Source organism: Bombina bombina, chromosome 3 (genome assembly GCF_027579735.1).
Source record: "Bombina bombina isolate aBomBom1 chromosome 3, aBomBom1.pri, whole genome shotgun sequence".
Classification (NCBI taxonomy): Eukaryota; Metazoa; Chordata; class Amphibia; order Anura; family Bombinatoridae; genus Bombina; species Bombina bombina.
Window position 1 is genome coordinate 631,454,711 of NC_069501.1, and position 24,152 is coordinate 631,478,862.

General features: G+C 41.3%; 1 protein-coding gene across 3 annotated transcripts in view; it reads left to right on the top strand.

Moving 5' to 3' along the window:
* DHX40 (DEAH-box helicase 40) overlaps positions 1-24,152 on the top strand; it is a 527,461-nt gene that overhangs the window by 239,080 nt on the left and 264,229 nt on the right. For all 3 annotated transcript variants that reach the window (XM_053707320.1, XM_053707319.1, XM_053707321.1), the window contains exons 7-8: positions 68-199; positions 22,579-22,678. In XM_053707320.1, coding sequence (XP_053563295.1) covers positions 68-199; positions 22,579-22,678 — 232 coding nt within the window. The remainder of the gene's footprint in view (positions 1-67; positions 200-22,578; positions 22,679-24,152) is intronic.

The window sequence follows — 24,152 nt, forward strand, 5'->3', positions numbered from 1 at the left end:
AAAAAGGTTTTAAATAAAAGTGTAAAAAGGCTTTAAGTGTTTTAAAATGATCTGTTCCTCAATCTAGGTCAATTAGAGATAGAGAAAGCCTGCAACTCACTTTTCAAAAAAGCAGAGTGTATCGACTATCAATATGATGTCTTTGACTCTTCAGTGAAGGGATTGCTCATCTTGCCAATGTATGGTTCCATGCCAACAGGTAATTACAATTCATTGTAGCAATGTTCGTACTGATCAGTAATAACTACTTCTGTACTTTATATGAGGTCATATACTGTGTTTAAGAGCCAGATTACAAATGGAGCACTAAATATCGCTTTTGTGAAAGCCATACTTCCATTGAGTAATACCAACGCATGCTAATGTTTGGAAGCATTGCGCTCATGAGAACACGCTTCTCTAGGCTCCAATGGGGAGCCTAGTTCTGATTACATCATACACTGCAAATTTGCCTGTTTGCAGACGTGGGATAAATTAGCGCTCCACTCTAGCCCTAAATGATGTGTAATTTGAGAAGTGCCTGAAAAATATTGCATGATTATTTTTTTTTCTATTGTATCACATAGTCTGAGGGTGTTCTATGTCTTAGCTCAACATAAAGACAACACTGAAACATTTAGCCTTAGGGAATCCTGAAAGACAAAACCAAAACATTTAGCCTTAAACGGACATTAAACACTAAATAAATGCTAGATAGAATGATGCATTCAAAGAAAAGATTAGTCTAAGAATAACATATAGATGTAGTTTTTAAATTTTCATTAGCTGTTTAAATATTTAAATATTGACAAAATAAGTGTAAAGTTTTAGTGTCTATAAAAAAAATGTGAGCTGCCATGTTGTAACTTAGGTTACCTTCTCTGTTGTGGCTAATTAGAGACAGTTATAAATAGGTCAGTAGAGTGTGCAGCCAATGACCGTGTGGAATATAACAGTGTTCTGCACTATCATGTCTAACAGGAACTGATTTATGCTATTTTCAGTCCCTGGTATCTGAGAACTGTGGTATAATCCAGCACTATAGCCAATAGAACTTTGTATACAACGCACAAGCAGACTTAGATTTTTGTTTTACTGTTAACTTTTGTGGTTCCCCATTTACTCCCTAGCATTTTTTCCTCATTCCTATCCCTTTCTTACACATTTTCCTAGACTTCCTTAATAATGAAAATAGATGCATTTCTCCAACATAGGTGTGTCCGGTCCACGGCGTCATCCTTACTTGTGGGATATTCTCTTCCCCAACAGGAAATGGCAAAGAGCCCAGCAAAGCTGGTCACATGATCCCTCCTAGGCTCCGCCTTCCCCAGTCATTCTCTTTGCCGTTGTACAGGCAACATCTCCACGGAGATGGCTTAGAGTTTTTTAGTGTTTAACTGTAGTTTTTATTATTCAATCAAGAGTTTGTTATTTTAAAATAGTGCTGGTATGTACTATTTACTCTGAAACAGAAAAGAGATGAAGATTTCTGTTTGTAAGAGGAAAATGATTTTAGCAACCGTTACTAAAATCGATGGCTGTTTCCACACAGGACTGTTGAGAGGAATTAACTTCAGTTGGGGGAACAGTGAGCAGACTTTTGCTGCTTGAGGTTTGACACATTCTAACAAGACGATGTAATGCTGGAAGCTGTCATTTTCCCTATGGGATCCGGTAAGCCATTTTTTATTACAGAAAGAAAAAAAGGGCTTCACAAGGGCTTTTTAAGACTGTAGACATTTTCTGGGCTAAATCGATTTATATATAAACATATTTTATACTCCATAGCCTTGAGGAATTATTTTAATCTTGGGAATTATGTAAAATAACCGGCAGGCACTGTATTGGACACCTTATTCTCTAGGGGCTTTCCCTAATCATAGGCAGAGTCTCATTTTCGCGCCTCTATTGCGCACTTGTTTTTGAGAAGCATGACATGCAGATGCATGTGTGAGGAGCTCTGATACATAGAAAAGACTTTCTGAAGGCGTCATTTGGTATCGTATTCCCCTTTGGGCTTGGTTGGGTCTCAGCAAAGCAGATACCAGGGACTGTAAAGGGGTTAAATATAAAAACGGCTCCGGTTCCGTTATTTTAAGGGTTAAAGCTTCCAAATTTGGTGTGCAATACTTTTAAGGCTTTAAGACACTGTGGTGAAATTTTGGTGAATTTTGAACAATTCCTTCATACTTTTTCGCAATTGCAGTAATAAAGTGTGTTCAGTTTAAAATTTAAAGTGACAGTAACGGTTTATTTTAAAACGTTTTTTGTACTTTGTTATCAAGTTTTTGCCTGTTTAACATGTCTGAACTACCAGATAGACTGTGTTCTGAATGTGGGGAAGCCAAGGTTCCTTCTCATTTAAATAGATGTGATTTATGTGACACAAAATTTAGAGAAAATGATGCCCAAGATGATTCCTCAAGTGAGGGGAGTAAGCATGGTACTGCATCATCCCCTCCTTCGTCTACACCAGTCTTGCCCACACAGGAGGCCCCTAGTACATCTAGCGCGCCAATACTCCTTACTATGCAACAATTAACGGCTGTAATGGATAATTCTATCAAAAACATTTTAGCCAAAATGCCCACTTATCAGCGAAAGCGCGACTGCTCTGTTTTAGAAAATACTGAAGAGCATGAGGACGCTGATGATATTGGTTCTGAAGGGCCCCTACACCAGTCTGAGGGGGCCAGGGAGGTTTTGTCTGAGGGAGAAATTTCAGATTCAGGGAAAATTTCTCAACAAGCTGAACCTGATGTGATTACATTTAAATTTAAATTGGAACATCTCCGCGCTCTGCTTAAGGAGGTGTTATCCACTCTGGATGATTGTGAGAATTTGGTCATTCCAGAGAAACTATGTAAAATGGACAAGTTCCTAGAGGTCCCGGGGCCCCCCGAAGCTTTTCCTATACCCAAGCGGGTGGCGGACATTGTAAATAAAGAATGGGAAAGGCCCGGTATACCTTTCGTCCCTCCCCCCATATTTAAAAAATTGTTTCCTATGGTCGACCCCAGAAAGGACTTATGGCAGACAGTCCCCAAGGTCGAGGGGGCGGTTTCTACTCTAAACAAACGCACCACTATACCCATAGAAGATAGTTGTGCTTTCAAAGATCCTATGGATAAAAAATTAGAAGGTTTGCTTAAAAAGATGTTTGTTCAGCAAGGTTACCTTCTACAACCAATTTCATGCATTGTTCCTGTCACTACAGCAGCGTGTTTCTGGTTCGATGAGCTAGAAAAGGCGCTCAATAATAATTCTTCTTCTTATGAGGAGATTATGGACAGAATTCGTGCTCTCAAATTGGCTAATTCTTTCACCCTAGACGCCACTTTGCAATTGGCTAGGTTAGCGGCGAAAAATTCTGGTTTTGCTATTGTGGCGCGCAGAGCGCTTTGGTTAAAATCTTGGTCAGCGGATGCGTCTTCCAAGAACAAATTGCTTAACATTCCTTTCAAGGGGAAAACGCTGTTTGGCCCTGACTTGAAAGAGATTATCTCTGATATCACTGGGGGCAAGGGCCACGCCCTTCCTCAGGATAGGTCTTTCAAGGCCAAAAATAAACCTAATTTTCGTCCCTTTCGCAGAAACGGACCAGCCCCAAGTGCTACGTCCTCTAAGCAAGAGGGTAATACTTCTCAAGCCAAGCCAGCCTGGAGACCAATGCAAGGCTGGAACAAAGGAAAGCAGGCCAAGAAACCTGCCACTGCTACCAAGACAGCATGAGATGTTGGCCCCCGATCCGGGACCGGATCTGGTGGGGGGCAGACTCTCTCTCTTCGCTCAGGCTTGGGCAAGAGATGTTCTGGATCCTTGGGCACTAGAAATAGTCTCCCAAGGTTATCTTCTGGAATTCAAGGGGCTTCCCCCAAGGGGGAGGTTCCACAGGTCTCAATTGTCTTCAGACCACATAAAAAGACAGGCATTCTTACATTGTGTAGAAGACCTGTTAAAAATGGGAGTGATTCATCCTGTTCCTTTAGGAGAACAAGGGATGGGGTTCTACTCCAATCTGTTCGTAGTTCCCAAAAAAGAGGGAACAATCAGACCAATCTTAGATCTCAAGATCCTAAACAAGTTTCTCAAGGTTCCATCGTTCAAAATGGAAACCATTTGAACAATTCTTCCTTCCATCCAGGAAGGTCAATTCATGACCACGGTGGATTTAAAGGATGCGTATCTACATATTCCTATCCACAAGGAACATCATCGGTTCCTAAGGTTCGCATTCCTGGACAAGCATTACCAGTTTGTGGCACTTCCGTTCGGATTAGCCACTGCTCCAAGGATTTTCACAAAGGTACTAGGGTCCCTTCTAGCGGTGCTAAGACCAAGGGGCATTGCAGTAGTACCTTACTTGGACGACATTCTGATTCAAGCGTCGTCCCTTCCTCAAGCAAAGGCTCACACGGACATTGTCCTGGCCTTTCTCAGATCTCACGGGTGGAAAGTGAACGTAGAAAAAAGTTCTCTATCTCCGTTAACAAGGGTTCCCTTCTTGGGAACAATAATAGACTCCTTAGAAATGAGGATTTTTCTGACAGAGGCCAGAAAATCAAAACTTCTAAACTCTTGTCAAATACTTCATTCTGTTCCTCTTCCTTCCATAGCGCAGTGCATGGAAGTAATAGGTTTGATGGTAGCGGCAATGGACATAGTTCCTTTTGCGCGAATTCATCTAAGACCATTACAACTGTGCATGCTCAGTCAGTGGAATGGGGACTATACAGACTTGTCTCCGACGATACAAGTAGATCAGAGGACCAGAGATTCACTCCGTTGGTGGCTGTCCCTGGACAACCTGTCACAGGGGATGAGCTTCCGCAGACCAGAGTGGGTCATTGTCACGACCGACGCCAGTCTGGTGGGCTGGGGCGCGGTCTGGGGACCCCTGAAAGCTCAGGGTCTTTGGTCTCGGGAAGAATCTCTTCTCCCGATAAATATTCTGGAACTGAGAGCGATATTCAATGCTCTCAAGGCTTGGCCTCAGCTAGCAAAGGCCAAGTTCATACGGTTTCAATCAGACAACATGACGACTGTTGCGTACATCAACCATCAGGGGGGAACAAGGAGTTCCCTGGCGATGGAAGAAGTGACCAAAATCATTCAATGGGCGGAGACTCACTCCTGCCACTTGTCCGCAATCCACATCCCAGGAGTGGAAAATTGGGAAGCGGATTTTCTGAGTCGTCAGACATTTCATCCGGGGGAGTGGGAACTCCATCCGGAAATCTTTGCCCAAATTACTCAATTGTGGGGCATTCCAGACATGGATCTGATGGCCTCTCGTCAGAACTTCAAGGTTCCTTGCTACGGGTCCAGATCCAGGGATCCCAAGGCGACTCTAGTAGATGCACTAGTAGCACCTTGGACCTTCAAACTAGCTTATGTATTCCCGCCGTTTCCTCTCATCCCCAGGCTGGTAGCCAGGATCAATCAGGAGAGGGCATCGGTGATCTTGATAGCTCCTGCGTGGCCACGCAGGACTTGGTATGCAGACCTGGTGAATATGTCATCGGCTCCACCATGGAAGCTACCTTTGAGACGAGACCTTCTTGTTCAAGGTCCGTTCGAACATCCGAATCTGGTCTCACTCCAACTGACTGCTTGGAGATTGAACGCTTGATCTTATCAAAGCGAGGGTTCTCAGATTCTGTCATTGATACTCTTGTTCAGGCCAGAAAGCCTGTAACTAGAAAAATTTACCACAAAATATGGAAAAAATATATCTGTTGGTGTGAATCTAAAGGATTCCCTTGGGACAAGGTAAAAATTCCTAAGATTCTATCCTTTCTTCAAGAAGGTTTGGAGAAAGGATTATCTGCAAGTTCCTTGAAGGGACAGATTTCTGCCTTGTCTGTGTTACTTCACAAAAAGCTGGCAGCTGTGCCAGATGTTCAAGCCTTTGTTCAGGCTCTGGTTAGAATCAAGCCTGTTTACAAACCTTTGACTCCTCCTTGGAGTCTCAATTTAGTTCTTTCAGTTCTTCAGGGGGTTCCGTTTGAACCCTTACATTCCGTTGATATTAAGTTATTATCTTGGAAAGTTTTGTTTTTGGTTGCAATTTCTTCTGCTAGAAGAGTTTCAGAATTATCTGCTCTGCAGTGTTCTCCTCCTTATCTGGTGTTCCATGCAGATAAGGTGGTTTTACGTACTAAACCTGGTTTTCTTCCGAAAGTTGTTTCTAACAAAAACATTAACCAGGAGATAGTCGTGCCTTCTTTGTGTCCGAATCCAGTTTCAAAGAAGGAACGTTTGTTGCACAATTTGGATGTTGTTCGTGCTCTAAAATTCTATTTAGATGCTACAAAGGATTTTAGACAAACATCTTCCTTGTTTGTTGTTTATTCTGGTAAAAGGAGAGGTCAAAAAGCAACTTCTACCTCTCTCTCTTTTTGGATTAAAAGCATCATCAGATTGGCTTATGAGACTGCCGGACGGCAGCCTCCTGAAAGAATCACAGCTCATTCCACTAGGGCTGTGGCTTCCACATGGGCCTTCAAGAACGAGGCTTCTGTTGATCAGATATGTAAGGCAGCGACTTGGTCTTCACTGCACACTTTTACTAAATTTTACAAGTTTGATACTTTTGCTTCTTCTGAGGCTATTTTTGGGAGAAAGGTTTTGCAAGCCGTGGTGCCTTCCATCTAGGTGACCTGATTTGCTCCCTCCCTTCATCCGTGTCCTAAAGCTTTGGTATTGGTTCCCACAAGTAAGGATGACGCCGTGGACCGGACACACCTATGTTGGAGAAAACAGAATTTATGTTTACCTGATAAATTACTTTCTCCACGGGTGTGTCCGGTCCACGGCCCGCCCTGGTTTTTTAATCAGGTCTGATAATTTATTTTCTTTAACTACAGTCACCACGGTATCATATGGTTTCTCCTATGCAAATATTCCTCCTTTATGTCGGTCGAATGACTGGGGAAGGCGGAGCCTAGGAGGGATCATGTGACCAGCTTTGCTGGGCTCTTTGCCATTTCCTGTTGGGGAAGAGAATATCCCACAAGTAAGGATGACGCCGTGGACCGGACACACCGTTGGAGAAAGTAATTTATCAGGTAAACATAAATTCTCCAACATAGGTGTGTCCGGTCCACGGCGTCATCCTTACTTGTGGGATATTCTCCTCCCCAACAGGAAATGGCAAAGAGCCCAGCAAAGCTGGTCACATGATCCCTCCTAGGCTCCGCCTACCCCAGTCATTCTCTTTGCCGTTGTACAGGCAACATCTCCACGGAGATGGCTTAGAGTTTTTTAGTGTTTAACTGTAGTTTTTCATTATTCAATCAAGAGTTTGTTATTTTCAAATAGTGCTGGTACGTACTATTTACTCAGAAACAGAAAAGAGATGAAGAATTCTGTTTGTATGAGGAAAATGATTTTAGCAACCGTAACTAAAATCCATGGCTGTTCCACACAGGACTGTTGAGAGCATTAACTTCAGTTGGGGGAACAGTTTGCAGTCCTTTGCTGCTTGAGGTATGACACATTCTAACAAGACGATGTAATGCTGGAAGCTGTCATTTTCCCTATGGGATCCGGTAAGCCATGTTTATTACGATTGTAAATAAGGGCTTCACAAGGGCTTATTTAGACTGTAGACATTTTTTGGGCTAAATCGATTGATATTAACACTTATTTAGCCTTGAGGAATCATTTATTCTGGGTATTTTGATATCATTATATCGGCAGGCACTGTTTTAGACACCTTATTCTTTAGGGGCTTTCCCAAAGCATAGGCAGAGTCTCATTTTCGCGCCGGTGTTGCGCACTTGTTTTTGAGAGGCATGGCATGCAGTCGCATGTGAGAGGAGCTCTGATACTGATAAAAGACTTCTGAAGGCATCATTTGGTATCGTATTCCCCTTGGGTTTGGTTGGGTCTCAGCAAAGCAGATACCAGGGACTGTAAAGGGGTTAAAGCTTAAAACGGCTCCGGTTCCGTTATTTTAAGGGTTAAAGCTTCCAAAATTGGTGTGCAATATTTTCAAGGCTTTAAGACACTGTGGTGAAAGTTTGGTGAATTTTGAACAATTCCTTCATGTTTTTTCGCAATTGCAGTAATAAAGTGTGTTCAGTTTAAAATTTAAAGTGACAGTAACGGTTTTATTTCAAAACGTTTTTTGTACTTTCTTATCAAGTTTATGCCTGTTTAACATGTCTGAACTACCAGATAGACTGTGTTCTGAATGTGGGGAAGCCAGAATTCCTATTCATTTAAATAAATGTGATTTATGTGATAATGACAATGATGCCCAAGATGATTCCTCAAGTGAGGGGAGTAAGCATGGTACTGCATCATTCCCTCCTTCGTCTACACGAGTCTTGCCCACTCAGGAGGCCCCTAGTACATCTAGCGCGCCAATACTCCTTACTATGCAACAATTAACGGCTGTAATGGATAATTCTGTCAAAAACATTTTAGCCAAAATGAACCCTTGTCAGCGTAAGCGTGGATGCTCTGTTTTAGTTACTGAAGAGCATGACGACGCTGATATTTATATCTCTGAAGGGCCCCTAACCCAATCTGAGGGAGCCAGGGAGGTTTTGTCTGAGGGAGAAATTACTGATTTAGGGAACATTTCTCAGCAGGCTGAATCTGATGTGATTACTTTTAAATTTAAATTGGAACATCTCCGCATTTTGCTTAAGGAGGTATTATCCACTCTGGATGATTGTGAAAATTTGGTCATCCCAGAGAAACTATGTAAAATGGACAAGTTCCTAGAGGTGCCGGGGCTCCCAGAAGCTTTTCCTATACCCAAGCGGGTGGCGGACATTGTTAATAAAGAATGGGAAAGGCCCGGTATTCCTTTCGTCCCTCCCCCCATATTTAAAAAATTGTTTCCTATGGTCGACCCCAGAAAGGACTTATGGCAGTCAGTCCCCAAGGTCGAGGGAGCGGTTTCTACTTTAAACAAACGCACCACTATTCCCATAGAGGATAGTTGTGCTTTCAAAGATCCTATGGATAAAAAATTAGAAGGTTTGCTTAAAAAGATGTTTGTTCAGCAGGGTTACCTTCTACAACCCATTTCATGCATTGTCCCTGTCACTACAGCCGCATATTTCTGGTTTGATGAACTGATTAAGGTGCTCGATAGTGACTCTCCTCCTTATGAGGAGATTATGGACAGAGTCAATGCTCTCAAATTGGCTAATTCTTTCACTCTAGACGCCTCTTTGCAATTGGCTAAGTTAGCGGCTAAGAATTCTGGGTTTGCTATTGTGGCGCGCAGAGCGCTTTGGTTGAAATCTTGGTCGGCTGATGCGTCTTCCAAGAACAAGCTACTAAACATTCCTTTCAAGGGGAAAACGCTGTTTGGTCCTGACTTGAAAGAGATTATCTCTGATATCACTGGGGGTAAGGGCCATGCCCTTCCTCAGGATCGGCCTTTCAAGGCAAAAAATAGACCTAATTTTCGTCCCTTTCGTAAAAACGGACCAGCCCAAGGTGCTACGTCCTCTAAGCAAGAGGGTAATACTTCTCAGGCCAAGCCAGCTTGGAGACCAATGCAAGGCTGGAACAAGGGAAAGCAGGCAAAGAAACCTGCCACTGCTACCAAGACAGCATGAAATATCGGCCCCCGATCCGGGACCGGATCTGGTGGGGGGCAGACTCTCTCTCTTCGCTCAGGCTTGGGCAAGAGATGTTCTGGATCCTTGGGCGCTAGAAATAGTCTCCCAGGGTTATCTTCTGGAATTCAAGGGACTTCCCCCAAGGGGAAGGTTCCACAGGTCTCAGTTGTCTTCAGACCACATAAAAAGACAGGCGTTCTTACATTGTGTAGAAGACCTGTTAAAAATGGGAGTGATTCATCCTGTTCCATTGAGAGAACAAGGGATGGGGTTCTACTCCAATCTGTTCATAGTTCCCAAAAAAGAGGGAACGTTCAGACCAATCCTAGATCTCAAGATCTTAAACAAATTTCTCAAGGTCCCATCTTTCAAGATGGAAACCATTCGAACTATCCTTCCTTCCATCCAGGAAGGTCAATTCATGACCACGGTGGATTTAAAGGATGCGTATCTACATATTCCTATCCACAAGGAACATCATCGGTTCCTAAGGTTTGCATTCCTGGACAAACATTACCAGTTCGTGGCGCTTCCTTTCGGATTAGCCACTGCTCCAAGGATTTTCACAAAGGTACTAGGGTCCCTTCTAGCTGTGCTAAGACCAAGGGGCATTGCAGTTGTACCTTACCTGGACGACATTCTGATTCAAGCGTCGTCCCTCCCTCGAGCAAAGGCTCACACGGACATCGTCCTGGCCTTTCTCAGATCGCACGGCTGGAAAGTGAACGTGGAAAAGAGTTCTCTATCCCCGTCAACAAGGGTTCCCTTCTTGGGAACAATTATAGACTCCTCAGAAATGAGGATTTTTCTAACAGAGGCCAGAAAGACAAAGCTTCTGGACTCTTGTCGAATACTTCATTCCGTTCCTCTTCCTTCCGTAGCTCAGTGCATGGAAGTGATCGGGTTGATGGTAGCGACAATGGACATAGTTCCTTTTGCGCGCATTCATCTAAGACCATTACAACTGTGCATGCTCAGTCAGTGGAATGGGGACTATACAGACTTGTCTCCAAAGATACAAGTAAATCAGAGGACCAGAGACTCACTCCGTTGGTGGCTGTCCCTGGACAACCTGTCACGAGGGATGACATTCCACAGACCAGAGTGGGTCATTGTCACGACCGACGCCAGTCTGATGGGCTGGGGCGCGGTCTGGGGATCCCTGAAAGCTCAGGGTCTTTGGTCTCGGGTAGAATCTCTTCTACCGATAAATATTCTGGAACTGAGAGCGATATTCAATGCTCTCAAGGCTTGGCCTCAGCTAGCGAGGACCAAGTTCATACGGTTTCAATCAGACAACATGACGACTGTTGCGTACATCAACCATCAGGGGGGAACAAGGAGTTCCCTAGCGATGGAAGAAGTGACCAAGATTATTCTATGGGCGGAGTCTCACTCCTGCCACCTGTCTGCTATCCACATCCCGGGAGTGGAAAATTGGGAAGCGGATTTTCTGAGTCGTCAGACATTGCATCCGGGGGAGTGGGAACTCCATCCGGAAATCTTTGCCCACGTCACTCAACTTTGGGGCATTCCAGACATGGATCTGATGGCCTCTCGTCAGAACTTCAAAGTTCCTTGCTACGGGTCCAGATCCAGGGATCCCAAGGCGGCTCTAGTGGATGCACTAGTAGCACCTTGGACCTTCAAACTAGCTTATGTGTTCCCGCCGTTTCCTCTCATCCCCAGGCTGGTAGCCAGGATCAATCAGGAGAGGGCGTCGGTGATCTTGATAGCTCCTGCGTGGCCACGCAGGACTTGGTATGCAGATCTGGTGAATATGTCATCGGCTCCACCTTGGAAGCTACCTTTGAGACGAGACCTTCTTGTTCAGGGTCCGTTCGAACATCCGAATCTGGTTTCACTCCAGCTGACTGCTTGGAGATTGAACGCTTGATTTTATCGAAGCGAGGTTTCTCAGATTCTGTTATCGATACTCTTGTTCAGGCCAGAAAGCCTGTAACTAGAAAGATTTACCACAAAATTTGGAAAAAATATATCTGTTGGTGTGAATCTAAAGGATTCCCTTGGGACAAGGTTAAGATTCCTAGGATTCTATCCTTCCTTCAAGAAGGATTGGAAAAAGGATTATCGGCAAGTTCCCTGAAGGGACAGATTTCTGCCTTGTCGGTGTTACTTCACAAAAAACTGGCAGCTGTGCCAGATGTTCAAGCCTTTGTTCAGGCTCTGGTTAGAATCAAGCCTGTTTACAAACCTTTGACTCCTCCTTGGAGTCTCAATCTAGTTCTTTCAGTTCTTCAGGGGGTTCCGTTTGAACCCTTACATTCCGTTGATATTAAGTTATTATCTTGGAAAGTTTTGTTTTTAGTTGCAATTTCTTCTGCTAGAAGAGTTTCAGAATTATCTGCTCTGCAGTGTTCTCCTCCTTATCTGGTGTTCCATGCAGATAAGGTGGTTTTACGTACTAAACCTGGTTTTCTTCCAAAAGTTGTTTCTAACAAAAACATTAACCAGGAGATTATCGTACCTTCTCTGTGTCCGAAACCAGTTTCAAAGAAGGAACGCTTGTTGCACAATTTGGATGTTGTTCGCGCTCTAAAATTCTATTTAGATGCTACAAAGGATTTTAGACAAACATCTTCCCTGTTTGTTGTTTATTCAGGTAAAAGGAGAGGTCAAAAAGCAACTTCTACCTCTCTCTCTTTTTGGATTAAAAGCATCATCAGATTGGCTTACGAGACTGCCGGACGGCAGCCTCCCGAAAGAATCACGGCTCATTCCACTAGGGCTGTGGCTTCCACATGGGCCTTCAAGAACGAGGCTTCTGTTGATCAGATATGTAGGGCAGCGACTTGGTCTTCACTGCACACTTTTACCAAATTTTACAAGTTTGATACTTTTGCTTCTTCTGAGGCTATTTTTGGGAGAAAGGTTTTGCAAGCCGTGGTGCCTTCCATTTAGGTGACCTGATTTGCTCCCTCCCTTCATCCGTGTCCTAAAGCTTTGGTATTGGTTCCCACAAGTAAGGATGACGCCGTGGACCGGACACACCTATGTTGGAGAAAACAGAATTTATGTTTACCTGATAAATTTCTTTCTCCAACGGTGTGTCCGGTCCACGGCCCGCCCTGGTTTTTTAATCAGGTCTGATAATTTATTTTCTTTAACTACAGTCACCACGGTACCATATGGTTTCTCCTATGCTATTATTCCTCCTTAACGTCGGTCGAATGACTGGGGTAGGCGGAGCCTAGGAGGGATCATGTGACCAGCTTTGCTGGGCTCTTTGCCATTTCCTGTTGGGGAGGAGAATATCCCACAAGTAAGGATGACGCCGTGGACCGGACACACCGTTGGAGAAAGAAATTTATCAGGTAAACATAAATTCTGTTTTTTTGCTATATTGATCAGATAAATCACTCTTGTTTTCTTTCCTAAGATATGGTGAGTCCACAAAGTCATCAATTACTAGTGGGAATATCTCTCCTGGACAGCAGGAGGCGACAAAGAGCACCACAGGAAAGCTGTTAAAGGGGCATGAAACCCACATTTTTTCTTTCATGATTTAGAAAGAACGTGCAATTTTAAACAACTTTCTAATTTACTTCTATTATCTAATTTGCTTCATTCGTTTTATATCCTTTGCTGAAAAGCATATCTAGATAGGCTCAGTAGCTGCGGATTGGTGGCTGCACATAGATGCCTTTTATGATTGGCTCACCCATATACATTGCTATTTCTTCAACAAAGGATATCTAAAGATTGAAGCAAATTTGATAATAGAAGTTAATTGGAATGTTGTTTAAAATTGTATTCTCTATTTGAATCATGAAAAAAACTTTTGGGTTTAGTGTCCCTTTAAGTATCACTAACCTACCCATAATCCACAGCCACTCTCTTTTTGCCTCTGTCAATGGAAATTAAATACTTTTTTGGGATAGTTTTCCCTGCAAGCAAGGATTTGGGTATAACTGTAGTCCACGTCAGTCTCTGCTGCAGAGTAGTGGTGGCTTTTAAGCATTTAGGAAGTTGTAAGGTGGTGCTTACTTTGTTTCCTGACATATTGCTGCCCTAAGTATAGAAAGCCAGAGTTGGTTACTCTGTTCTTTCTTTTTTCTACAGGTCTCTGTAAGGAGTATGTGTCCTTTCACGCCTTGTGAGCTGTCTTTCTGCCGGACAGCTAGACTGCAGGTAAGTGCTTTTTTGTCTTCTAGGTATAGGAGACGTTGCACTTTAGAGGATTCATTATTTATATTCTGCAGTTTTCTTTATATGATTTAGTAATCCTTTAAATAGGATTCGATAGGCAGTATCCAGGCACTATGTGATTTGGGGATTGCACTGTGTTCTTTTTGGACTGGGTGCTGCTAGATTTTTATTGTCGGCAAAAGTTTTGTTTTGTTTATATTATTAACGGTTGTTGCTATGTCTTTTTCGGATTGCGCGCCTTTTTTTGTCTGCGTTTTTTCCGGATGTGCTGGTCATGTGATCCTTGTGTTTCCGTTATACGGAATGGATCGCCGTCTCTGTGTTGTTTCTGCAGTCTGTCTCATTGTATGTGCAGTTTCGTGTCGATCTCTGTGTCCTCTTCAAGTCTCCTGGAGTTGAGGTAGGCACCTCAGCGCTGCTAAGCAGTAGAGGTTCTCAAGTTTTAGTTTTTTGATAACGTTTTTTGTTTTTAGGTCTCTCTTAAAGTGACAGTTAACCTTTATTTAAATGTATTTTTTCCTTTTTTCCTGGGGCTGATTTTTCTAAGCTATGGACATGGATAATGATGATATTGTTTTTAATAAATGTTTATTATGTTTAGAGGTTCAAATTGTTTCTCCTTTGCAATTTTGTACTACTTGTTTAGCTAGAACGCTACAATGTAAAGAAAAAATATTGCCCTATGAGCCTAATGTCTCTCAGGATGATGCTGTTCAGGCAATGCCCCAGCCTTCTCCTCAAATGTTCCACGCCTCTATGGCGTCACATGCAGTGCCCTGCGGTTCCTCTCAACCTCCTGGTGGGGTATATTTGCCTGCAGATTTAGACACATGGATATCTTCCGCGGTATCTGCAGCTTTATCTACTTTTCCTGTTTTAGGAAAACGCAAGAGAAAAACTAAACACTTAATAGATAGTAAGGTGCCTGTTTCAGCAGCTACTATACAGGTTAATCTTCCTCATAACTCTAGGAGGACGTTACCTCAGTTCCTTCTGAGGGTGAAATCTCTGATTCTGACAGTGTTAATCTTTTGTCTGAGGTGGAAGAAGTGCAGCATCTTATTGGTGCGATGCTTTGTCTGAATCTATCTTAGAGGAAACTTTGTTAGAGGAAATTCAGGATAGGAATAAGGCTCTTCCGGTGTGGGAGGAGTTGGAACAGGTGCGTGTAACTTCTCGCCACGGGTGAAGAGAACTACGCCACCAACCTCCCCAGTCACGCTAAGCCGTTGCTGGAAAATTGCTCTTTCTTTTTCCCCGGGCTATCTTCATCGAAGTGGGGGTGAGAGAACCACTTTCGTGCACCTTGGACTTGGAAGATACCTTTAGCCATTCTGGTCCACTCACCAGTTACGCGACCCGCTGATCCAGACATTAAGGTTATGACAGCTGCTGCAGAGGGGGAAAGTCAATGGTATTGATGGTACTGCTTTCTGCGCACCCTGTGTAATACGCTGTTATAATTGCAACACCTGATTACAGGGAAGGCGGACATCGTACACAGCACATTTGGCAATAGATATTCTGCCTTCAATACCAAGGTTAAGGAGAGCTCCTAGGACACCATAAAGTCTTGAGTGTTAGGGGCGCGATTTATATCACTTCCCAACATTCGCTCTCAAGGGATATGACCGCACAGTCTTTAGCACCTCTGCTTCCTCCTTAGGGGTCTAATGCCCTCAATAAAGAAATTGTACATGTGGCTGCATCAATTCTAAATACAGTGATCACTGCCAGAGTCTAGAGTCAAACAAGCTATTGAGAAGCACAACATAGCTCTAAGCTAAGTATCTGGCTCTTTCCTTTTATATTACCTGTCTACACCTAGCTGGTTTAAAGTAGCAGTTTGAAAAATCTTATATGGGTACAGTCTACATTATTGTCTTCTTGGCTTCCTGATGTGGAATGAATTTACTATCTGGTGTCTAGGTACTTGCCTGAAATCACCCTTAAGGAAATACAAGTTATATATTGACTATAAAAAGCTTTTACTGCTTAAACCTGAATAGGACATCTGCATTGAACTCCACCCTAAAAATAATAATATCCAAATTTGGGAACTTTTGGGAACGTCTTGCAACCTTTCTGAAGTATAAAAAAAAAAAGAAAAAACCCCCGTTTTTTAAGGAACTCACACCACATGCAAAAGGCACTGACTTGTTTATAAAATGCTTATAAAATCCCACAGAGGAATGCTTAAAAGCTAATATTGAATCAAGGCTATATGTGCATTACATACTGAAAACTTGCAGAGTGTGAATGTTTGTGGAACTCTATTGATGGACACTTAAGAGCTTAAAGGGTTAAGGTTTTGTATATATAAAGTTAACCTATAGCTGCAACTAGAATTAATGAGAGTCTATTAATCCAGATTTTTTTATTTTTTTTAAATTGCTCTGTGTTTTTTTTTTGTGTTCTCCTTTTCTGAGCAAAATGTGTTTTTGGTAATAACACCTTTTTTTATTAAATGATATATAAAAAAGAGGAGAAAAGTCTTAAAGGAAAAATATATATATATAGGAGGCTATATGCTTGAGTGAAATCTTATTTCTGAATGATCTATTAAGACTACTATAGCAGATATTTTAAGAGAAATCTTGTGTTTTTTCCGCAAATCTTGTAATATATCTTAATATTTTTCTATCCTTCTCCAAGTTTCATCTTACTTAAAAGAGCACGTAGAGGATAGTATATGATATACATGTCAAGGCTGATTTGATTCTTACCTTTTTTACAATTTAAAGCCTCTAGGTTATATATAGTCAGAAGCTCTGGCAAAATTGTACAAGTCATTTCAAAGGCTTAAATCTCAACAAATATAAACAATGTCAATTTGTCTAGGTATTTCTGGCTAAATGAGAATTGTGGCTCCAAAATATGATGCTTTGTTGTGAATAAGGAAACATACTGTGTTTGTTAAAATTTGCACTGTTCTTGGAAAATGAGTGATAAATGAGCTTCAGGTTGGGGTGGAGCTAGTAATGGTAGCAATGCAAAGCGTTGATCGTGTGCTCTAACTTCTAAAGGTCTACTCAGCTTATCTATATAGCTTCAGTTTATAGGCTAGGGTTGGTTTAGTCCATAGGTGGTATCTATAGCTTAACTCTGCTTAATTTATGCATTGATTTCTGCTCCACTACGCTAACCCTCCTATTTCTGAGGGGGTTGATACATTGGCTGCACGGAACATTTATTTAAAGTGTTTAGTATATTTCACTGTGTTAACGAATTCATAAATTATAATAGAAGATTTTTTGGAACACCTTCCCAGAATATTGATATAATTATTCTTTTTTTGCATAGCAACTAGAGTAGAACTTCAATTAAGAAAAAGGGGAAAAGGAAAAGAAAAAACTCACAGTATTCAGGTTTTGATCACTTTTTCAGTCACAGATAGTTAAAGGGACACTGAACCCGACATTTTTCCTTCTTGATTCAGATAGAGCATGCAATTTTAAACAAGTTTCTAATTTACTCATATTATCAATTTTTCTTTGTTCACTTGCTATCTTTATTTGAAAAAGAAGGCATTTAGGCTTCTTTTTTGGTCTAGAACTCTGGACAGCACTTTTTTATTGGTGGATGAATGTATCCAAAAATCAGCAAGAATAACCCAGGTTATTCACCAAAAATGGGCTGTCATCTAAACTTACATTCTTGCATTTCAAATAAAGATACCAAGAGAATGAAGAAAATTTTATAGTAGGAGTAAATTAGAAAGTTGCTTAAAATTGCATGCTCTATCTGAATCATGAAAGAAAAAATTTGGGTTCAGTGTCCCTTTAACTATCTAAAAGATTTACATATTATAAAGATTCACTTAGAACTCCTTATAAGGAACCTAATTGTGCTCACATTTTTTTTATATATGGATACATTTGTCACTAACCCTCACAATGTCTAAAAGACAAAAAACACAAGAGAAAAAAAAGTGTCTAGTATGATTAAGGCTCTTAAACTAGCCAATTTTTTTATTTCTGATGCTAACATGCAAGTTATTAAATTGGGGGCCAAGATATCTAGTTTTTCTGTCTTGGCTCGCAGGGCTTTGTGGCTTAAATCTTGGTCAGCTGATGTTTCCTCCAAGTCTAAGCTTTTGTTGCTTCCTTACAAGGGTACGACTTTGTTTGGGCCTGAACTGGCAGAAATAATATCTGATATTACGGGTGGAAAAGGAAGACAAAAAGATTAGATTTAAAGGATGTCAAAGTAATTTTTGTTCCTTTCGTAATTTCAAAGGTCAAAAGCCTTCCCCTTCCACTTCCAAACAGGAGCAATCCAAGTCCTCTTGGAGACCCAGTCAGTCCTGGAACAAGGGGAAGCAATCTAAGAAACCCTCAGCTGAGTCTAAGTCAGAATGATGGGTCGGCCCTCGGTCCGGAGTCGGATCAAGTGAGGGGCAGATTTTCCCTGTTTTGTCAGGACTGGTTATGAGATCCTTGGGCTGTGGGCATTGTTTCTCAGGGTTACAAGATAGAATTCAAGTTTTTCCCTCCCAGGGGCAGGTTTCACCTCTCAAGGTTGTCTGCAGATCAGGTAAAAAGAGCGGCATTCTTGAACTGCGTTCATTATATTTTCTCTCTGGGAGTGATTGTTCTAGTTCCAGTAAAGGAACAGGGTCTAGGATTCTATTTAAATCTGTTTGTGGTTCCCAAAAAGGTTAGAACATTTTAGACCTAAAGTGTCTCAACAAGTTTCTCAGGGTGCCGTCCTTCAAAATGGAGACCATTCGGTCCATTCTTCCTTTGGTCCAAGAAGTTCGGTTCATGATGACCATAGACCTGAAGGACACATATCTTCATGTCCCTATTCACAGGGATCATCACAAATGTCTGAGATTCACTTTTCTAGACAAACATTTTCAGTTTGTGGCTCTTCTGTTTGGCCTTGCTACAGCTCCCAGATTTTTTTCAAAGGTTCTGGGGGCTCTCTTGGCAGTGATCAGGTCTCGGGAATTGCAGTGGCACCTTACTTACACAACATTTTGGTTCAGGGGCCATCTTTTCAACAAGCAAGCTCCCATACAGAGATTTTGTTGTCTTTTCTACGTTCCCACAGATGGAAAGTGAATCTGGGAAAGAGTTCCCTTGTTCCAGCTACAAGGGTGGTGTTCTTAGGGACTATAATAGATTCCCTATCTATGAAGATTTTTCACGATCACCCAAAGTGGTTTCTGGAAGCATGTGCCCTGAGACAGATGTTCCTGAGAAAACCACAATGGAAGAGAGTCTCTTGTTGACACATCTAGATCCAAAATTCTCTCTGCTTGCCTCTCTCTTCAGTCTACTGTTCAGCCATCAGTAGCCCAATGTATGGAGGTGATTGGTTTGATGGTCGCTTCCATGGACATCATTCCCTTTGCTCGATTCCATTTGAGAGAGCTGCAATTATGCATGCTAAAGCAATGGAATGGAAACCATTTGGATCTGTCTCAGAGGATAGATCTAGATGTGTCAACAAGAGACTCTCTTCCGTTGTGGTTTTCTCTGGAACATCTGTCTCAGGACACATGCTTCCAGAAACCACTTTGGGTGATCGTGACCACAGATGCCAGCCTGCTAGGCTGGGGAGCAGTCTGGGACTTGTTAAGGATGCCGAGATTATGGACTCAGGAGGAGTCTGCTCTCCCCATAAACATCTTTGAGTTGAGAGCGATTTACAATTCTCTAGAAACTTGGCCTCAGTTGGCTTTAGCCCGATTTATCAGATTTCAGTCGGACAAAATCACCTCAGTGGCCTACATCAACCACCAGGGAGGAACTCGCAGTTCCTTAGCCATGAGGGAGGTGGCTCAGATTATTCAGTGGGCAGAAGTTCACGATTGTTGTCTATTTGCAATCCACATTCCAGGAGTGGACAATTGGGAAGAGGATTTTCTGAGCAGACAGACATTTCATCCCGGGGAGTGGGCTCTCCATCCGGAGGTGTTTTCCAGGTTAATCCTCAAATGGGGGGTGCCAGAGTTGGATCTGATGGCGTCTCGGCAGAACGCCAAGCTTCCAAGGTACACGGTTCAAGGTCAAGAGATCTGCAGGCAACTCTGATAGATGCTCTGGCGGTGCCTTGGGGGTTCGGTCTAGTTTATCTGTTTCCTCCATTTGCTCTCCTTCCCAGAGTCATTGCTTGTATCAAACAGGAGAGAGTGTTGGTAATTTTAATAGCTCCTGCATGGCCGCACAGGATCTGGTATGCAGACCTAGTGAACATGTCATTTCTGCCTCCTTGGAGGCTGCCTCTGAGGAAGAATCTTCTAACTCAGGGTCCTTTCTTCCATCCAAATCTCGCTTCTCTGAATTTGACTGCTTGGAGATTGAACGCTTAGTTTTGTCTAGAAGCGTTTTTCTGATTTGGTCATTGAGACCATGAACCAGGCTCGCAAGCCTGTTACTCGAAAAATTTACCATAAGTTATGGCATAAATTACTTTACTGGTGTGAATCTAAGGGCTACTCTTGGAGTAGGGTTAAGATTCCTAGAATTTTGTCTTTTCTCCAGGAAGGTCTGGAGAAGGGGTTGTCAGTCAGTACTCTGAAAGGTCAGATTTCTGCTTTATCTATTCTGTTGCATAAGCGTTTGGCGGTTGTGCCAGATGTTCAATCTTTTTGCCAGGCCTTGGTCAGAATCAGACCTGTGTTTAAGTTGGTTACTCCTCGTTGTAGTCTTAACCTTGTTCTTAAGGTTTTGTAGCAGGCTCCGTTTGAGCCAATGCATTCCATAGATATTAAATTGTTATCTTGGAAGGTTTTGTTTCTTGTTGCTATTTCTTCTGCGAGGAGAGTTTCGGAACTCTAGGCTTTGCAGTATGATTCTCCTTACCTTATCTTTCATGCTCATAAGCTGGTCCTACATACTAGGTTGAGTTTTCTTCCTAAAGTGGTTTCGGCTAGGAATATTAATCAGGAAATCATTGTTCGTTCTCTCTGTCCAAATCCTTCTTCTCATAAGGAGTGTCTGTTGCACAACTTGGATGTAGTGCGTGCTTTAAAAATCTATTTTCAGACGACTAAGGATTTTCGCCAGTCTTCTGCATTTTTTGTTTGTTTCTCGGGAAAGTGTAAGGGTCAGAAGGCTACTGCTACTTTTCTTTCCTTTTGGTTGAGAAGTATGATTCGTTTTGCTTATGAGACTGCTGGACAGCAGTCTCCTGAGAGAGTTACAGCTCATTCCACTAGGGCTGTCTCATCTTCTTGGGTTTTTAAAAATTAAGCTTCTGTGGAACAGATTTGCAAGGCTGCAACTTGGTCCTCTCTGCACACTTTTTCAAAATTTTCAAAATTTTATACTTTTGCCTCGACTGAGGCCTCTTTTGGGAGGAAAGTTCTGCAGGCGGTGGTGCCTTCTGTTTAGGTCTGACGGTCTTCTTTTCCCTTCCTAGTTATCTGTGTCCTCTAGCTTAGGTATTTGTTCCCACTAGTAATTTATGACGTCGTAGACTCACCCTATTTTAGGAAAGAAAACAAAATTTATGCTTACCTGATAAATTTCTTTCCGGATATGGTGAGTCCAGGACCCCACCCTTATATTTAAGACAGTTATTTTTCACTAAACCTCAGGCATCTCTACACCTTTGTGTTATTCCTTTTCCATTTCCCTTCGGTCGAATGACTGGGGATTATGGGTAGGGGAGTGATACTTAATAGCTTTCCTGTGGTGCTCTTTGCCGCCTCTTGCTGGCCAGGAGAGATATTCCTACTAGTAATTGATGACGCCGTGGACTCGCCATATCCGGAAAGAAAGAAATTTATCAGGTAAGCATAAATTTTGTTTTTATTCTAACATATTTTATTTTGTTAGAGCAAATAATATTAGCACTAGCAACACTTCAACTCGGTGTTTAACCCCCACAACTAGTTTAAACACATTGTAAAAATAACGTTTAAGAGATGCAAAGACTGTGACTACCATTGCTTATTGAGTCACTAGCCATTTCCTGTCGGGAACAGCAGTTCTCTGCGGCTTCTGAGTGTACTCTAATTTTGTGGGGGTTAAACACATGAAAGTACAGGTTCGTTTGGTTAAAAAATATAGCTTTCCGACAAATTATATGAATATTGCTAGTACAATTTGCATTCTTTATAATAAGCAATGTTTTGAAGTATATTTTATGAGGATCTCCAATCTTAAAGGGACATGAAACCCAAAATTTTGCTTTCATAATTCAGCTAGAAAATGCAATTTCAAATAACACTCTGTTAGTTCTATCTAATTTGCTTAATTCTTTAGAACTTTTTTTGAAGAAATAGCATTGCACATGGGAGTGCTAATCACACAAAGCATCTATCTGCAGCCACCAATCAGCAGCTACTGGGCCTATTTAGATATGCTTTTCAACAAATTATCAAGAGAATTAAGCAAATTGGAAATTAGAAGTAAATTGGAAGTTTTTTTTTTTCTTTAAATTTATCCTTTTTCTAAATCATGAAAGATAAATTCTGGGTTTCATGTCCCTTTTGTTTGTACTAGTAATAAGCCAGAAGTTCTTGCCAAACGGAATATAGAAGCAACTACTAACTATATAATAGCTAGTTATGACTAATTCCGAATAAGAAATTATTTTCACCAAAGTTCTAGGGGCTTCTAGCTTGTAGCAAAAGAGTACTAATTTCTAATATCCATGTATATTAAATATATACAGGTATATATATAAAAATTCCAGTCAGGAAGGCACTCTCCGCTTTAATAAAGTGACAGCTTAAAAAATGTAGAGTGCCTTCCTGACTGGAATTTTTATATGCATGTAATTTGAATTGCACCCCGGCAGTTATTTATGGAAAGTGAGTGCTGGATCCCATTTTTTTTCTTTCTACAGGTATAAATATATATATTTTTTTTTTTCTCAGCTCAACAGAAAAGAATATTTCTTCCTCCTCCAGAGGACATCAGAAAATGTATCCTGTCCACAAATATAGCGGCAACCTCTGTAACAATTGAAGGGATCAGGTACTTTCATGTATTGTAAATACAGGTTTATCTGAGTTTAAAGGGACACGAAACCCAATTTTTCTTCTTTCATGATCGAGATAAAGCGTGTGATTTCAAACAACTTTCCAATTTACTTCTATTATTTATGTTTAAATATTCTTTATTGAACATATTTTCAACTTTTATCATTTACAAGCATTGTGGTTCAGGGCAGCTGCCCCTATCATCACATATAGCAATTAATGGGTAGAGTGACAATACAATTGATTCCAAAAATAACAATTTCTTGACCATAAAACCACACTTTCTCCTCTCTGTAGTTTCCGAATAAAGGCACTTCTTTCCCTTACTCTTTCTGGCGAGAGGTCCTTCATTTTCACAGTCTTGGATCCTCTGCCTCTACATAGCCCACAATGCATTCCATGGTGTATATATATATATATATATATATATATATATATATATATATATATATATATATATATATATATATATATATATATATATATGTAAATCTAACCATACAGTTATCAAGCTTTATTAACAAACAACAATGGGGAGGGGGGGGGGAGAGAAAGTTCAGTGGCTCTCTGTTTGAAATAAAATACCTTGTTATCATATAAATATTTTCCATGACACACTCCCGAGTTGTACAACTGAATTAAGTTAGACTATATTTCTAGCTTTTGTTCTTTATTACCTACCCAGTAGAACCATATTTTATTTGTGATCTCCCTATTGTTCAAGATTCCTGATGCTGTCTCATACATACTGTAGGTGTGTTGTATTTTATTGTGTATCTCCGACCATAATGGGGCCCCTGTTTTGCAGTATTTGGTGATACATATCCTAGTAACTGTGCATAAGATTCTGATAAAGGTGTTGAGGTGTCTATGGAAAGTATCTATGGTTTCATGTAGTAGGGTAGTGGTGATAGATGGCGCAGGTCTATTAGATGATTTTTCTCTAGTAAATGAAGAGAAAAAGGCTTGAAGTGTATATAAAAGCCAATTAATATTGGTGCAGTATACTCACTCCATAAGTTGTATATGATCAGCTGGAATGTAACATCAGGTTGCAAGAGTCCACAGGATTCTAGTGTCAAATACCAATCTTCCAAAAAGTATCCAAATACTAGACTGGGAATGAATGGAAACCCAAGTGACAGATATCCAATGTAAAATGGAAAAAAATGTAGTAACTTACTCCATATAAAAGGAGAATCCGGCCTGGCACAGCAAAGAATGATATTAACAATCTTTCAACGTTGAAACGCGTTGAGAAAATAAAACCTTTTTTTACCTCAGTTGAAAGATCGTTAATATCTTTCTTTGCTGTGCCGGGCCGGATTCTCCTTTTATATGGAGTAAGTTACTACATTTTTTTCCATTTTACATTGGATATCTTTGTCACTTGGGTTTCCATTCATTCCCAGTCTAGTATTTGGATACTTTTTGGAAGATTGGCATTTGACACTAGAATCCTGTGGATT